This window comes from Lichenostomus cassidix, chromosome 3, assembly GCF_008360975.1.
Source record: "Lichenostomus cassidix isolate B80296 chromosome 3, HeHo_3.0, whole genome shotgun sequence".
NCBI lineage: Eukaryota > Metazoa > Chordata > Aves > Passeriformes > Meliphagidae > Lichenostomus > Lichenostomus cassidix.
This window is the reverse complement of record NC_139483.1, coordinates 51,617,486-51,635,803: the sequence shown is the minus strand read 5'-3', so window position 1 is coordinate 51,635,803 and position 18,318 is coordinate 51,617,486. Positions and strand designations below refer to the sequence as shown.

The 18,318-nt window shown below is 43.5% G+C and overlaps 1 protein-coding gene across 2 annotated transcripts in view; it reads left to right on the top strand.

Annotated features, from left to right (window-relative positions):
* Positions 1-273: 273 nt before the first annotated feature.
* TMEM181 (transmembrane protein 181) overlaps positions 274-18,318 on the top strand; it is a 36,303-nt gene continuing 18,258 nt past the window's right edge. The window contains exons 1-2 of one of the 2 annotated variants that reach the window (XM_085055761.1): positions 274-482; positions 13,675-13,778. In XM_085055761.1, the coding sequence (XP_084911887.1) occupies positions 352-482; positions 13,675-13,778 (235 nt within the window). In that variant the 5' untranslated portion in view covers positions 274-351. Of the gene's footprint in view, positions 483-9,633; positions 9,796-13,674; positions 13,779-18,318 lie in introns of those variants that run through there. The other variant, XM_085055762.1, reaches the window with a different exon arrangement.

Here is an 18,318-nt window from a genome sequence, read left to right as displayed (position 1 = left end):
TGCCCTGCATCCACCGCCCTGCATCCACCGCCCTGCATCCACCGCCCTGCATCCACCGCCCCGCATCCACGGCCCCGCATCCACCGCCCCTGCATCCCCCGCTCCTGCATCCTTCGGCCCTGCATCCCCCGCTCCTGCATCCGCCCCCTTTCATCCCCGCTCCCTGCATCCCCGCTCCCTGCATCCCCGCTCCCTGCATCCCCCGCTCCTGCATCCGCTCCCCCCGCATCCGCCGCCGCCGCTGCGGCTCCTGCGCCGCCCCCGCCCCCGCCCCGCGGCCGCGCAGCGCCGGGCGGGCTCCGGCGGGGCTCCATGGCGGAGCGCGGGGCCTGAGGCGGCGGCGCGGGCGGTATGGAGGCGGATTTCGCCGCCTTCGGGAGCCCGCTGTGCGGCGAGGTCAAGCGCTTCTGCAGGCGGGTGCGGGAGACCTACCGGGAGATCCAGGAAGACCTCACGCCCTACAAGGATGATCGCTACTACCGGTACTGCCGGGCTCGGGGCGGGCTCGGGGGGCGAGCGGGGGTGGGTGCGGGCAGCTGAGGCCGCCCGGCCCGGGGCTGCTCCAGGCGAGAGCCCGGGTCCCGCAGCCCGGCGGCGGAGGGAACACCTGCTCCGCCCTGGGGATGTGCTCTGGCAGCGCCTCCCGGTCACACAGCTCCGCGCCTCTCTTCTGACCTCGCTTTTTAACATCTTACCCAGCCAATTTCCATCCGCGTCCCTCTGTGCTACACCTTTTGCACTATCGTAGCAAGCGAGGGGGGTGTGTTCTACAGGCAGGCGTGAAACAATCCTGGAACAGGATAGATTCGATTAGGGAATGAGAGTCTTTGGCAAAGGTTGAGGTCAGAAGGGACAGATATACTGCGTGGGCTACACCCACATTTCTTCTGAGCCTTTCTCTGTCTGCTGTTTCTGTGACTGACTGGTGATGGCCAGAGAGTATGGATGGTTTGAGACTACACAAGGCTAGGAAGGTCTCCAAAAGTGTTGGAGGCCTGGGTTACAAATGAAAAGAATTTTTGAATTGGAGGAAGGGTCCAAAAAAGTAGAGTGAACATCAGGAGAAACAGGTGCCAGCAACTATGCAGAGAATGGATGCTGTTCAGCCACACAAATACAAGTTGGGGAACAAAGAGTTATATAACATTTTTGTAAAAAAAGGGTATGGAAATCATAATCTTTTATAAATAACCTCTTTCAACAATGACGTCTTATACATGTGAAGAAGGTAAATAATGTTGGTTGTACAGCAGAAGCATGGCTCACATGAGATGTGAGAATTACATCATCTACTTTAGTCATCACTCCAGACCTTAGTGTGATCTATGTCCAGTTCCGGACATCACACTTCAAGGGCCTGTCAGTGGAAGACAGGATAAGGAGAGGGATATGGATAATCAAAAGCCTAGAAAACATAGCTTTGAGGAAAATTTCAGGTTACTCTCCCAAAAGAATAAAGATTGAAATTGGAGGAATAGGAATTTCTGGAAAGAGAAACTTTATGTTCATCTTGGACAAAACATTACAGAGTAATATTAATTGAAGCAATAAAAGTTCATGTTAGACATAAAGAAAAAATCTGAATGGGAAGGATGGAAAAACACTACAAGAAAGGATTATCCAGAGAGACTCTAGCATCTCCATCACTGGAGGTTTTTAAAAACTTTTGACAAATGCATGCCAAGAAAGTCTTAGATCTGGCAGATGCTCTCCTAAGACAGAAGGAAAGATGAGGTACCTTGTGAGATCTCTTCCAGCTCTATTTTACTGGGCATCTGGGCAGTCTGCTTGTGACAGTACCCCAGCTGTTTTGCTTAAATCATCTGACTTCAGTACACTGTGTCTGTTTTTCCCAGGGAAGGGGCAGGTGGTCCATTAGATTGAATTTGTCTCATTGTGCACAACAGCAAAGACCACAGAGTCACAGAGCTTGGAAACACTGCCTGACAGCTTGGCAGAGTCTTAACACAACCACAGTCTTTCTTGGCAAAACAGTGGCTCCTTGCACCTGAGCACTGTATGAGAAGCCATGGGAGGTGATAATGAGTGATGGAAATGTACCTGTGTGCATCTGGCAGCACAATGAGAAAAACTGGCACTAGTACAGGGAAAGAGCAGAGACATCAACTTGTTGATTTAACAGATAAGAGGTCCTGAGAGAGGCATTTGTTGAGCTTTATTTCCAGAAGAAACTTGAGTTCTCCAAGGTAAACTGTTACTAATTCATTTTCATGACCTTAAGGGTACATGGAGGGATTTTCTGCATTGAAAAGATGCTACCTCACTGAATCAAATGAGCTTGTAGAGTTACTGCCAGACTGCCCTTTCTTCAGTAACAATATCCCCAAGAGGTATCAGCTGCAGATCATGTAGAATGAAATCGAGTAATCTTGGACACTTTGCATGGAAATAACAGTTCCTGACTTACAAGTCATGCTAGTACTTCTTTGCATTTCCAAGATCTTAACCTAAGTGACCTGGTGTACAGTAAGTTTCTGTTACTGCCACTGCAGTAACTCACCTGCTGTTCTGGTGAGTATCTCCCTTCAGCACTATGGATGGATGTGGCAATGGCACCTTGATTTTTAGATTCCTGGTGTGGAGGAGGGTTTCTTGATGCCATTGTGCATTCTTATGGCCAACTCTCACTTATGGGAAGGAGAATTAGAGAGCTGATGCTCTTGTCCCTCTTTATTTTACTCAGTACGTTTGGTCAGGTTATAAATGAGCACACTCAGGGATGTAACACAGAGAGTTCCTGCTCTGACATCAGAGGGAATTTTGGGAATTTGACCAAGGAAATGCCATGTGGCTTGTCTTTACTTCAAACCAAGGAGGTTTTCTAATATAATCAGATTACTAAAAGCAAATATACTAGACAAAAAAAAAAAAAGGCAAAACCATATAAAAGCAAAAAGCATATGTTTTCCCTTTCACACACTGTATTCACAGATGTGAGGCTATCAACCACTGCCAGCCTTAACTCTTCCCTCCTGCTTGTGGAACAAAAACACTAAGCTATCAGCTGGTGGTTTCCATTGCCTCAATCTAGCCTGTTAAGCAGTAGGCAAAGGGGGTTGGGGCCATGAGTTTACTCATAATCAGTATTTTAAAAAAAAAATGGCTGCGGCAATTTCATTTCTGGTTTCTATAAGAATATCCTTCTCTGAGTGCCAACCAGAAAACACAAAACTGGAAAGCTTTGGAGCAGAGCTGATACAGAAATGGAAAAGCACCAAGCAGTCAGTCCCCTTTGTGACTCGACTCAGGAGTGCTTGCTGTAAGCTGTGCAGTCTGTGCTTATTCTCAGTGACAGGGGACTCAGTACAAGGGGATGATCTAGCTCAGAGATGGCTGATGAAGCTGTAATCCCAAGTAACTGTCCTCTTGTGGCATGGAGGGCTGAGTAATTTCTGATTCAGCTCTGAGGCTGCCCCCGTTTAGTGATGTTTTTGGTGATGTTTTCCTTTAATGCACAGTGCTCTTGAACATGTGGTTCAGCAGCTGTTTGTAAGCAGCCTGTTATTTGGGCACGGGACACAACTAAGGTTGGCAGACTCCTTGTTCATCCCAAGTTATGTCAGCCTCCCTCTGCAGAGCCCCAGGGCACTCATTCACACTCTAGATATGGAGGGGTGTCCATGTTAGTTTGTTCTTCCCAATAGCTCAGAACAGTCTGTACCTTGTGCCTTCTCGTGTATTTCTCCATGAGCAAGAGCTACTTCACTCAGTCAGCTGGGACAGACCGAGAGATCAGGGCTAGCCGTGGCTCAGCACAAAGCTGATGAACCTCACTGATGAACCACATCTGTCTAGGTTAAGGGTTCCTTGGGCAGATATGGCACTGCATTGTGTGCTTGTCAAAGAGACTGTGTACTTACAGACTAGTGGGTGTGATATTAAATAACCTCACTGCTAACCCAAATACAGGGTTGGGCTGGACTCAGTGCAGCCATGGTACACCACGTGGTGTTTGGTGCAATAGATAAGCAGATAGAAGGCATAAGAAAAAGAAGTGTAACACTCTTCCATGAGTCATGGGGATTGCCATAAAGTACATCAGATTTATCGCAGCAACTTCAGGACTGCTCTAATTTGTACGTCTGAAAAATTGCTCCAAACAAGCCACTTGAATGAACAGTTTGTTCATTTGCCTGGTGTCTCCCCCTCCCACTCCAACACATTCCTTCCTCCATTAGCATAACTCCTGGCTGGGATGGCAGGGCAGGGAGAGCTGGTGAAGGCCTGGCAGATGACAACTGCCCCTCTTCTCCAGGCCATTTTGAGTAGATTATTGATATGAAAAGAGCTTAGTACCAATGTTTTTAAAACACATTTTTATCTCTCTGACATGTTAGCAGAGATACCAAAGCTTACCACAAGACACCAGGCTTCCCAATCAGCTGACAGATATTTTTCAGTGGGAATTTCATAACTCTATCACCTAGCTGACATTGAAGAGTTCAGCTTGATAGAAACATTTGGATAGGAAGTGAAGCAATTGAAGTGCCTGCCTGATAGTGAGGAGAGAGCAGGAGGGTGGCCAGATTATGGTCTGACATCAGAGTTGCGTAACTGCAAGTAACAACATGGCATTCCTGAAAAATCTAATTCTAGGTTAATGAACATGTCCCACTGGCCAATCAGCTTATACAGGGAAGCACAGTGTTGATGCTGAATTTAGTAATAATACCCAGAGCCTAAGATAAATGACCTACAATTTGCCCTGCTTTAAACAAAGGATAAATTTCAAACTCCTATCATGCAACAATATGACATTTTGTACATCAAATAGAAAAGACTATATAGAGGACATTGCAAAATGTATTTTTAACTTGCAGTTATAATTAATGCTTGATGTTACACAGAAAATCTTCAAACCATGTGGGAAAATTTCATTCACTGTAGTTCTGCTCCTTTGGCAAAGAGACCAAAGAATACTACATCATTTGACTCTGCAATAAAAAGAAGCTGTTCATTTTTCCTCAGAGAAACTTGTACCTGTGTGTTTCAGAGAAGAAACCTGAAGTTGCCAGAGAAGGCTGTTGTAATAAGAATACATTTCTTCCCACCTTAAAATCTTTCACCAGTGCTCAAAGTGCAAGTCTGTGAGAAGCTGTGGGGGCAACATGACCTTGTTGGACATCTGCAGTCAAATTCCTGCGAGGTTCATGCTTCTTCCAGCCTTGACCTAGGTAGGATCTTCAGTGACTGTTTTGAGCCATAGCTGGTACCCTTCTCTTGTTCTTCCAGGGTCCTGGCAATTAAGGAAAGAACCTGAATGACCCTGATGTGAAGTATACAGCTAGGGCCAGAAGGCTTGAAACAGAGGGAGGAGAATGAGACAAATACTGTAGCTTCGTGATTGCTTTAAGCTGCTGTAAGCTGGCTCTGTGGCTGCAAGAAGCTATCCTAGCTCATTTCCCTGGTCACACATTTCCACTCTTTTCCTCATTTGCCCACAAGTAATCCTTTATCTGCACACTGACTGAACAACTGATTCCTGAGTGACTTTTAACTCAGATAATTTCCATTATTCGATTCACCAATCTACTGCACTAACATTAGTGCAAAATTCAAAGAGCTCCAGCCACAGAGACGCTGGATTTCACCTGTTGTCACTGAAGCTGTAAGGTGTGAGCCATGAAAATGTAAACTGGTCATGAAAGTACAAGCTTTAGTGCTAAGTTGGTCAGTGTAAGCAGAATCCCAGCCGAGTGAGCATTCAGCCTGCTCATCCACACCTCAGTCTGCCTTCTCTTGCAAGCCTCATTCATCACACACTGTCCAGCTCCTACAACAGATGAGGCAGGCAGCAGCTTCTTGCACTATTTCATCCCAGAGCAGGTCAGACAAGGCACTGAGTGGCACCTTCTTAGAAGAAGCAAAGCAAAGTGAGACTGACTGACTCTGAGGAGAGAGAGGAGTTTCACCGTGCCTTCCCTCCAAGTGTTTAGTCTGTAAACTCACTGCCAAAATTTTCACAAAAAATAGTGTGCAATGTACATATATACATTATACGTAATTATAATATATTATAGTGTACATATATACATTATAGTGTATTCACAACCTTTGAAAGTTGATAGATGGCAAAGAAAAATGTGATCTCATGGTTAATTGAAGTGAGCTGGATTTCAAGCTCTGCCCTTACACTGTTCTCCAAGTGACTTTTGGCAAGGCTCAGTCTCTCTGTGCTTCAAGTTTCCTACCTACTCAATGAGAAGAATATATTATTGGTTTGAGGATAATAAATTCACATTACTGAGACACCTGAGTGCCAGAGGGATTGGAGCAGTCCTCGAAACAGCTCAGTTGTGTGCACATAAATGGCAGCAGAACTGCAGAGAGTCGTAACTCTGCAACTGTGCTTCCCAGAACACTGGGAATGGTCACAGATGCTGTAAGCACCATTCCATCGTTTTCTGGACAGGGAGAACTTGTTGGAGAAGCCTGAAGTGTGCTGAAAGCTATACAATGCATGTCATAGTCATCTATGACCTAATGACCAAATTGCGGCTTGGCAGTGATGACTTGTTCTGAGCAGATAAAATTTGTTAAGTTTTCCTGATTATTCAAAGCTCTGTTTTCTTCCCCACAGTTAATTCTTGTCTGCAGCTTAAATTCTTGTTGATTTAAAATGTATTGACACCTTTTCTTCACCAATTGGTATTATGTATTTCTCAAGACAGCCTGTTTGTGAGATTACTAAGTGATCATTAGTGCTGGAAATCAGAGATGGGATAAATACCAGTATCAATGACTAAACTATTTCCCAGCATGTTTTTAGGTTCAGTGGTGACATGACAAGAGTCATACGGGGTCCCACAGGTCACAAGTAATGACATAACTGCCCACAGAGTAATGCAATAAAACTAATATTATTATTAATCCTAAGTACTTTCAAAAAGGAAATAAGACCACTGTATCATCTAAGTAAATTTTTAATGAGCGTATTTAATTGTTGAAGAGATAATTTTAAAATTATATGTTGACTGATCTATCTAAATATTTCTGGGGTCACCCCAAAGTGGCTCTGCCTTATATATATGACAAACATGATAGCCAGGCAGTTATTCTGAATTTCATTCAAGACTACACATCAGGTATTCCCACATGTTTTAGTAACTGTAGTGCTGGCTTTCTATGAGCAAATGTTAGAGCTATCAAAAACGAGTACAAAATATAGCCTGGCTAATCCTTAAACCTGCCTACTCTTCATCATCACTACCCAATGGATCAGTTGACAATCTTTGTTGCCCAGTCTTAGGACATTAGACAGAAAATCAGAACAGAAATCCAATTTCATCCTAACATTGTGCAAGAACAAAACACTGTAACATGCGATCTAGAGATTTTTACTAAATAGTGTGTTTAAAGTAGGTGCTTACTCCTAGGATTTAATTTCTGTTGCTCGTGAGCTGAGTGAATTCTCTGCAAACATGATACATCAATCACATCCCTTGGATACCACAAAGCTGTGTGCAGGTTACTGGAGTGACAGCGTTTTAATTCCACTGAAAGAGCTGGTAAACAAAATCATTTACAACCCAGGTGGTACTAAACATGCTTGTGTTCAGCATGGATATGCCACATCGGGCCTTTTGCCTAAAATGGATGGGTTTAGATTGGATTCAGAACCACTTCTCTGTCCTAAGTATTTTCTGTTTATATGGTTAAATATCCCTCCGCTACCTGCGGTTGCTACTAGTAGAGCACAAGCTGAAAAAGTGCATTGGAAACGTGGAAAATACTCCTGTTACCCTGACACAATGACACATTTGGCCTCATAACCAACAGTACGAGGTTCAAGAAGACCAAGTGCTGGGTTCTACACTTTGGCCACAACTCCATGCAGTGCTACAGGCTGGGAGAAGAGTGATTGGGAAGTGGCTCAGTGGGAAAGGACCCACGGTGCTTGCCAACAGCTGCTGAAGGGGAGCCAGCTGTGCCCAGGTGGCCAAGAAGGCCAATGGCATCCTGGCCTGTAGCAAACATAGAGTGTCCAGCAGGACCAGGGCAGTGATTGTCGCCTGTACTCGGCACTGGTGAGGTCTCACCGTGAGTGCTGTGCTCAGTTCTGGGCCCTCACCGCAGGAAGGACACTGAGAGAGTCCAGAGAAGGGCAGCAGAGCTGGTGAAGGGTCTGGAGCACAAGTCTGATGAGAAGCAGCTGAGGGAACTAGAAGTGTTTAGCCCGGAGGAGGCTCAGGGGAGACTTTAATTCTCTGTACAACTGCCAGAAAGGAGGCTGTAGGGGGTCAGTCTCCCCTCCCAAGGAACCAGCGGCAGGACAAGCGGAAAATGGTTTCAAGCTGCGCCAGAGGAGGTTCAGGTTGGACATCAGGAGGAATTTTTTTACAGAAAGGGTGACTAGACATTGAAACGGGTTGCCAAGGGAGGTGGTGGAGTCACTGTCCCTGGAAGTGTTTAACGAAAGACTGACGTGGCACTCAGTGCCATGGTGTAGTTGACACGGTGATGTTCGGTCACAGGTTGGCCTCGATGATCTTGGAGGTCTCTTCCAAGTTAACTGATTCTGTCATTCTGTGTTACTGTGATTTTGAACCCGCAGCGCTCGGCAGGGCAGGACCAGCCGTGTGCTGGCGCTGCAAGCCGGCTCACTGAAGATAAGCTGGCGCCGTATGGCGAGAGCTCCGTGCCGAGGGCTCTGTCCCACTGTCCCTCCCGCCGCCCCGGCGGAGCGCTGGCCCTTGTCCCCTCAGGCTCGCCGTAGCTCCCCCCCCGTCCCGAGGCCGGGGCGCGGCGGGCCCGTGACGTCAGCCCGTGACGTGTGCGGAGCCGCGTGGCGGCCGCGCGGTGACGCACGCGGAAGGCGTCGCGCGGCGCCGGCGGCTGTGCCACGGCGGCGCGCGGCGGAGGCGGCGGCAGTGCGCGTGCGGCGCGCGATGGAGCCGTGAGTGGGGGCGGGGAGCGCGGGGCGCGCGGAGCCTGAGGGGCGCCGGCGGGCTCGGGGCTCGGCCGGGTGCGGGGCCGGGAGCTGAAACTCCTGCCGCTGAGGGGGGAGCTGAGCGTTGCCATTCGCAGAACCGCAGAGCGGGCAGGGTGGGAAGTGACCGCAGTCATTGGCCATCTGGTGCAGCCTCCCTGCTCAAGCAGGGTCACTCCTAGAGCACATGGCACAGCATTGTGTCCAGCCGGGTCTGGAACATCCCCGGGGAGGGAGACTACAACCTCTCTGGGCAATCTGAATCTAATTCAATTTATACACGTTATCCTCGTTAAGGAAATTAGCCCTCCGAGGGTTAAATGAATGTTTCTAAGGCTGTGGTTCACACTCAGAACCCCGAGGGTGACTGCCCTCTTCTTTAGAGGAACCCTGTGAGTTTTCCTTTCATACGGTGAATAAAGCCTTCCCCCACCCCCGGGGTCTCCACTCTCAGATTGTTTGTTAAAGGAAAAAGAAAAACCTGTTTTCCCGGATATCTCTTTGCATGGACAGAGCCATAGCCGTGACTAATTATTCAGATTTAAATGAATACAACGAACAAGAACTAAAAAACCAAAAAAAGCCAAACCCACCCTGTGCACACATGTAAAGGTAAAGCATAGCTGTAGTTATCTGTCAGTTGTCATGTAGCAATTCTGTACAGTACTGACAATGTTCATTTTATGCCTCTTTTTATGTAGTCATGTGCTGCCTCATTAGCTATTAACCGTTGTGGAATACATCTGCAAGAAGAAATTCAAGGTCTTCTGAGGGACACCGAAGCAAGCAATGTCTTTAAGCCATGAGCAAGTGCAGGGTGTATGGATAGACCCAGTACTGTGAATGTAGGTAGCATATATAATCATTCAAATCAAAGCGGGTTTGATGGTTCTATTTGGGAGTGAGCCTAAAATAGAGAAGAGCAGTTGGAGGCAGAGATGTTGAGGCTAGGATTTCAGAAAAACTGCTGTGCATAAAAGTGAGTTATTTTGGATTTTAATATCAACTCTGTGCCTACCTACTGCTTAATTTCAGTTTCGCCACAGCTTTCCCTTAGTCTTAAGTGAAAACTATTGCATAACAGGCTCTGTTTTTCATTATGGTCTTTATTAAAGACTTTGTTGTGCACTCATGGGAAGTGATTTGAAGATGAGGAATATCCTGAGAAACATTTTGCTGAACCTTTTGAGTTCAACTTTACTCCAAGAGGAAGAAGTAACCCACATTTCATGTATGAATGGCTTCTGAAAGACTGTAGTTGTTACGAGTGTGCCTTTCCAAAGTTCACTCTGTCACAGGCTGCACTGGTGCAGTTTAGCTTTTACTGACTGCTGTTTGAGATGTCTAAGTATACTGTTTCTCTCTTTGTATCTCAGTGCTTTCTTCTCCTTTGCAGTCAGTTTCAGACATAAGTTAATTATAAACAACTCTGAATTAGGATAAAGCTGAGTATGGGTGGTAAAAGCTGCCTGAAAGATCTGCAGACACTTGGATGGCTAGTCCTGAGCTTTTGGCTGCTGTGGTTGAGCTGATTAAAGCATCTTCCACTGGTAGAGCAAAGCACAGTTCTTTACTTGTTTGAACAGGTGCTTCCAGACTGAGGAATCTTTTTTGATTTTCCCGTAAATATGTTTCCAACATTTCATTCTTTATTGGGCCTTTCAGATGTAAGAAAGAAGCTGTCAATGGGGGATCCCCAACTTGCACTTATTTATATTCATAAACTTTATATAATCTCTTTCCAAAAGGCAGGTGTTCAACAGTGAGCTTATGGGAAAGTGATTTTACCTGCTTCGTATGTCAACTGGTGATAGGTGCAACAAGACAATTAAAACTACACAAGGAAGTTCTGCAACTGCGGCCAGAGGCAATGAAGCATGCATCATCTGATAGGAATGCTATAAATTGTTGTTTGCCTTCATGAGAAATGTAGATTTGGCTGGGTTCTTATATTTGCTCTTAGTAAAAGAGTCCATGTTGCCTTACTGACCTCTGAAGCAGCACAGTCAGTGACTTAAGTGAGACTTGAGGAGTACAGGTATGAATGAAAGGAAAACATGGGATGCATCCCTCCTTTCTGTCACCACTCTTTGTTAGGTACCAGCATCTCTGTTAGTAGGTAGGTGTACACCTACCCATTTTGATGGCTAGGTGTTGCACCATCTGGAGAGCAGTTGGAATAAAGAATGAGCCAATGTCTGGAATGTGTTTCTTCAAAAGCTCACAAGCACATCTGCTCTGGCATATGAGTAAACCAAGGTGCTAATTGCGAGGGGTTGCAACACTGTTGGCTGGGTGGGGAACTGGTGACTTCCCTGTTAGGAGTGTGTAGAGGGAACTGCTTTTCATGTTCACATCATGCACTTTGAAGTGTCTGCAAAAACTTTGAAATTGGGAAACTTACCAAAAGAACCAAGAACATGCACAGCAAGTCAGAAGTATCCTGCATCAGGCTGTAGCTGTTTAGTGGATGCCCAGATATACTTGTGCTGTTCTGAACAGCTTATATGTTATACTTCACTGCCAACATGATACTCTTCCAGTTGTCAGCTATGCTTGACCCATGGACTTTCCTGTGTTTAGACATCCTCAGTATGTGCTCTGCCATGAAGTATATGGTGTCCACTTGAACCCTTACAGTTAATTTAGGCATGCCAACATTTTATGTACCATTTTTATGTATCAGGGATTTTCTATTTAAGATTAATACTTTGGTATCTCAAGATAATATATCATACTTGGTGTACTTAGGTAGACAGGGAATACCAGGTCATCTGTGGAAGTGAAAGAGTCCTTGGAGCTGATACAAAAATGCACCTTAGTTTAGTACTACTATGGATTTAATAGCTTTAACATGGTTTAAGTGCACGAAGGCTGACATTTTAAGACATTGATTTAAGAAAAATACTGCAGTTATATCCCTGCAAAAGTTGTGCAGACAAGTTCTGGTTTGAAATGCTTTGATTAATTGGCATTTTTTAAAGTCAACTTAAAGTCATATTTGTCTGTGAGGCTTCTGTGTGATGATGTCTGAGAGAGAGCTGATATTGTTTGTATGGTAATTACTTGGTAATTTCACGTATTTGCATTTTTTGGCTGTACAATCAGCTGTTCTGACTTCTAGGCTGATGCAGAGTTTCTGCTGTGTATAAAGATGTATGGCAAGTGTTTTGCAGGTGCTGTGCCTGGAGTCCTGCACAGCCAGTTTGTGCAGACTTGTAACGTTTGCAGTTACTTGCTTGCATTTCTCATTACTTCTGCGAGGTTTTCCTTCCTTCCCTGCCTCCTGTGTTAATGTATTAAGATCTGGATCTCTCAAACTTTACAGAAAAGGAATAATGTAATTTGGTTTTTTTGGGAGTGCTTCATTTGGAGAGAATGTAATGATTCTCAAAGAAAACAGAGGTTGTTATTATTAAATCCTTGTACTGGTTTAAAGTGAATTGTTTGCCTTGCTTTTAAGGGCTGCCATGCATACAGCGCATGGTACGTGTATGCCAGGGTTCAGCCTGGGCTTATGGGAAGGATTTCACCACCTTTTCTGCACTTCTTGGTTAATGTGCTGAACCAGTAAAAGCACCATTCAGCTGGTGAAAAGAGGAAGGAAGTTTTATTCCAAGCTAAAAGGGAGCACTGTCATTAAAATCTTACGATTTCATTTCTTTCCATGATGATGCTCCTACAAATTTATCAAAAAACACCACCACCCCATCAGCCCCCAGTCCTACAGCTTTCCCACAGAAACTGTACGGATTCCTATGGTCATACCTAGTGGAACAGCAGTAGAAAGTCAGGCATATGATGGCTCAGTTCTGACATAACTCAAGAGGAAATGTTGGCTGTATTTTGAAACATGGTGGATTTGTGTTTTTTTTTTTAATTTTCCATTTAACACAAAAGGGAGATACAGGAGGGATACATTACATAGGATTGATATTTGATCGTATTTCCCTTAGGCTAACAAAACTGGAAGTTACTTGTTTTCCAGGGAATGCAATTGATGTTTTCAATGCACACCCACACCACTACTCCCCCTTTTGTCTTTAACCTAATGATAACCACCAAAGCGTAGTGCAAGAGATGTCATTGATTGTATGTATATTTGTATTTAGGTGTCCAGTAGTAAACTTAAGTTTTCTTAAGGTTTCTATTTCCCAAGCTTTGGTGGAGCTCAGACAAGAATTCAAAGCCTGAGCATGCTCATCTAGCAGATCTGGAGTTCTGCCCTACTCCTTGTTAGGGATGATCCTGTAGGGATGAAGTATATTTATAGGGTATAGACAACTCATCAAAATCCTGTGCAGGTAACTGAATTGTTAGTGATGTCTATCCTTTAGATTAAGCTGTCATTGCAGGAGACAGAGTGTCTTGGACATTTAAATTATGAATGTATGAACTAACAAAAATGCAGCTTTTTCTCCCTCTAAGAAATGTTTTCTATTGCTCAAGTTTTACAACAATCAAAAACCCTAGCATAAAAAGAATGGGCAAAATTCATACATTTTGGAGCATGAATGTGTGTGCACATACATATATCTAATAATTCCTGTTGTTATCCTTGCTCTATGGAGCAGCATTAATATTTTTTTTCTTAGTGTTATGTGTAACCTCAGAGTTTGGTTTCATTTTCTTTGTTGAAGATTGAATGGGGTCTATTTTCCTATTTTTTGCCCCTTTACAAATATGACTGACACTAAATCTGTGGTTTCTTTTGCTTCCTGTAGGCTGGCCCCGATGCGATTGTATACACTGTCCAAAAGGCATTTTGTTCTGGTCTTTGTAGTATTCTTTATTTGTTTTGGCCTGACAGTCTTCATAGGAATAGCAGGTAAGGATGTTGTCTTTTTAAAAGATTACAGTTCTTGTACACTTTGTCTAAACCAGTTTTTACAGATGTATTTAAATGCTAATGAGCTTACGGCTCCTGAGATGTCTGACAGTAGAAAGTCTGTTTTGACAGGGACAGGGAGGTGTTTCTTCCATCTCACTTCTTCTCCCTACAGAGACCTGGTATTGCAACTGCTATTGAGGGGAAGAGTCAGTAAAATGAAACCAAACCAGCTCCATTGCAACATATTTTTTCAGCAGACTGCTGCATTAATTGCTTTTCTTTGTATTTCTGTCTGTAAAATGGTAGTACTAATACTTGATTTCCTGTGAGGAAACACTAACTGTAAAGCCTTCTAGATGTTTGCATGATAAATGCCACAGAAATACAAAATATTTTAGTCTAAAAATATGAACCTCACTTGTCAAACAAGTGCTTAGGTCTCTGGTTTCAAAGATCTATGTGAGAGTCCTGATGTGACCCAGGAGGCTAAGCACTTTGTGCCTGGGTACTTATCCTGGAGATCAGAGAGATTTGTGGAAGTCTGGTCAACAAAGATGCAGTGTCACTAGGGAGTTGAAAAGCAAGAGAGCCCTCTTTATTTCATGCCAGGGAGCTTTCCCAGCTCTAAAACATTCTTGAAAAATAAGTCAGTGTGCTGTCATAGCAGTATTAAATGTACTAATACTGTGCTGTCAGGAGAGCTTTGTCAGTACAGAAGTGACAGACAGGGAGAGGGGAAGGGAGGGACTGCTACTCATTAGCAACCCACCTCCTGTGTAAGAATTACTTTAGGTTGTTACCATCTTCCTCTACTTTACTGCTGACTTCCACATCACACAGCATGTCCAGTGTGTTCTCCTGTGCGTCTCTCTGACACTTTTTGACCTGTCTGTTAGGTTGTCTCGACCTCTGTCCTGTCCTTCACCTCCTTTAGAATAAGAAGGGCTGCCCAGGCCTGGGAGCCATCCAGTCCTGCCTGCCTTGGACAGAAGGGTGGGTTACTTGGAGGCAGCTGTTTGGGCCTTTTATGCCCATCTGTGACTTGTAGGGAGTACATTTTTCATAATAACCTTAAATAATAAAATTTGTCTGTGAAATAAAGCCTTCTTTCCTGCTGTTTGATTTATTATAGCAGCCTAAGTTCTAAATAGGCTTTCAGTTCATACAGGTTAACTGCTGATATTCCTCTGACTTGCTGAAGGATGCTGAAGTGCATTATTTGGCCACTAAAATATTGCATAAATACATTTGAAAAAGTGCATTTTATATGAATGATAAAGGGAAAAAAATGGAATTATTTAATTTAGTGTAATTTGGCTATTTGGCTTTAAAATGGAACCGTATTTGTAGTTGTGTACTTATACCTCCAGGTTGCAAGAAATGAAAGAAAGTTGTTTTAAGTGAGACTAGGCAAAAAGCAATGCTCTTGGAAGAGGAAACAGTGTTTTGTTCTTAATCAGCAGCAAAACCTGAGAGAACTGTGCTGGTGTATTGTGTCTGCATTCAGAGTAATCTGATGATATGGTTACCAGTTGGCCATCTGTGCCCTGCTGTGGTTCCAGGCCTTGCCTGTGGTTCCCTTCAGGAACTGGCATGGCTGTTGGATTCTTGTCCTTGTAAGATTGGTTTGCTGGATAGTTCGGTTGACAAAGTATGAACACCGTTCATTATTATAACTTAATTATTTTTGAAAGAATGCTGTTTACCTTGGGAGGAGACCCACTGAACAATTAGTGTGATACTCCTCATGGCTTTTGTTGACAGCTGCTTGCTTCCTGTGAATAGAAGGAGGGGCCCTAACAATGGAATGCTCCCTCATTTAAGGGTACAGTCTGAAAAAGGTTCACCAAACCCACTGAAGTAAATGAAAGTGTGGGAGATACGTCCATATTTTCTGTGCTACTTGAATATGCTATTGCCCACGCTTAGTATCTCTACCTGCAGTTTGGGAAGCCTGGCTGAAGCCAAGACAGTTTTAATCTGAGATGGATGTTGCTCTTAAAGTTCTTGTAGCCCAAGACATGCAGATTTGTTTGGTCTTTTTTCCAAGCTGCACTCACTTTCTTTCCCTTTTCCCAATGGGTCTGTGTTATCTTTGGGGTGAGACAAGTGCAAAGAAAATCCAAGGTGCAGAACTCGTTTTCTGTACCTTTGCAGTTTTGCTGTTGATCACCTCAGGGTGTTCTTTGCTTTCAGCTGTGATTCTGTTAAATGAACAAGTCTAAAAAAAAACCCACCAACAATTTTAATTAATCTCCATTTGTTATAATGCAGCTACAGCATCACTTTGGTCAGTTGCTTTAAAAAGCTTTTATATATCGCTATATATATATATTTATTTTATATTTATATATAACTGCTAGAAGAGTGGCAGTTATAGCACTAGAACTTCATTATTTGTTTGGTTGGTGTTCTTAAAAACTTCAGCTGTGATTTCTCTGTCCCAAAACTGGTTCACATATTCCAGTTAAAAAACCAAACCTTAAAAGGCTAATTCTTCTGGTTTTATCAAGACTTAAATACTGACATGTGATGCCTTACCAACTGGGAACACCTACTGAAACTGAATTATGCTTTTTAAAACAAAAAAAAAAAAGCCTTTCAAAAAATTGGTTTATATGTACTTGAGAACTGAGAAGTTCAATGTTGCAGAACTCATTTTATACTAGGTGGCTGTCAGTGATGTTGCACTGCAATTCTAATATGATTGTGATCAAATTGTGATGGCTGAAATTCTTAATTTTTCCTTTTAAGTCTGTAAGATGGTTAACATTGTTAATAGAGTGGTTTTAGGAGCGCAAACAGTGCAGCATGTTTAGAACTGTCATGACAGCTAACCTGAAATACTTATTGCACAGAGTGATCCCATGTTGCTCATTTATAAACATCCTTCTTTTCCCTTGTGTCTCTGTAGTAACTTCGAAGTTCTTGATCTTTGTGAGAAACTGCTTCTCTTGCATAATTTTTATAATACTGAGTTTGTGATTAAAGGAGCGTATTTTGAGGATTAATAAATTCCATTAAACTGCCAGACCAAATATATACAGGGAGAGACCATTTGGACAGAGGAATCTTACTGGCCCAAATACAGGTCCTGCTCATGTCCCTACCTGCTGTACATCTTCTCTGTGTTTGTTCACACCCTGCTGTATAGACACAGATCTTTTTCTGCTCTTCCATGTGTCACTTTCCTGGTTTAGTCCTTTCGTATTTTGTGTACATAAAAACACATGTGCATTGTTCTTCTCAGTACCCCGTGCTCTTGCATACCTAAGGTGGCTAAAGGGAAATTGTACTGCTGTCTGCAACCAACTTATCAGGGGATACACAGAAGATGGGGCTCTCAGAGGTGCATGATGGTGGGGGAGAGGCAACACAAGCTGAAATGCAAGAAATTCCAGTTAGATATTAGCAAATTTTTCTTAGTGTAAGGGTGGTTAAATACCGGAACAGGTTTCCCAGACAGCTTGTGGGAGTCTCTGTCCTTAAAGATGTTAAAGACTTAACTGGACATGGCCCTCAGCAACCTGATGTAAATTAAATAAGGGGGTGGACTAGATGTCCTCTGTAGGTCTCTTCTGACATAAATTATGATTTTATTGTTTTCCCTTTACTGCATACAGATCTAGAGGCAGGGTGTGAGTGGCTGGATGTGTTGATCAGTACATGCTAAGTGTGTGTGTGTCCATATCCAGAATGGTTGGAGGACTGGTTGCCTAAAAGGTCTGATACTGAGCTGAGCATCTCCCACTACAACTGGACATGATATTATTTATTAAGTACATTGTCTACTGTAGGAGAAATTGCTTATACAGCTTCTATGCAGTTATCTTCGTTTATGCCATGATGTACATAATATATGACAGCCCCAGATTTCTGTAGAAAAGGAAGGGGCCAAGGTCAGTAAACTGAGAACTATTGCTAAACAAATATGTGGTATCTTGGCCTGAACAAACCAATGCAATGAAAATCCATCCTTAGTCATAAAGTACTGTTACTGTGATTGTATAGGCAAATACTACACATATATAGAAAAGGCTTTAACATCATGCACCAAATCCAACGGGATGTGTTTGCTTTGGTGCCTGAGCCTTGAGTGCAGTGCATTATGGACACTGTGCTCCGTGTAAGCCAGGTAATGGTAAGAGTTTGGCCATAGAAAATATGTAGTGCAGTTTAACATGCTGTTTTTTCAGGTGGTTTCTGCAGCCCTTGTTGAGCTTTGAGTCACTGTAACAACAGAACCACTGGTGTTTAGCTAGCTTTTTGTGTAGACGAGTGCTTTCATGACTGCACTTCCAAAAAAGCTTGGGATATATATATATAAATACTGTGTGGTTTGTTGTAGTAGTTTAGAGTACACATTCTGGGCTTCCGACATGGAGTTCTTGATTTATAATTTACTTCCAGTTTAATCATGCCTAGAAACACTATGGCAGAGATGCTTAAAGGAACATTCAGGCCAAATTTATGAATTATATTGAAATATCCAAGTGCTTTACACTTTCACTTAAACATCTGAAAAGTGAAATACTAT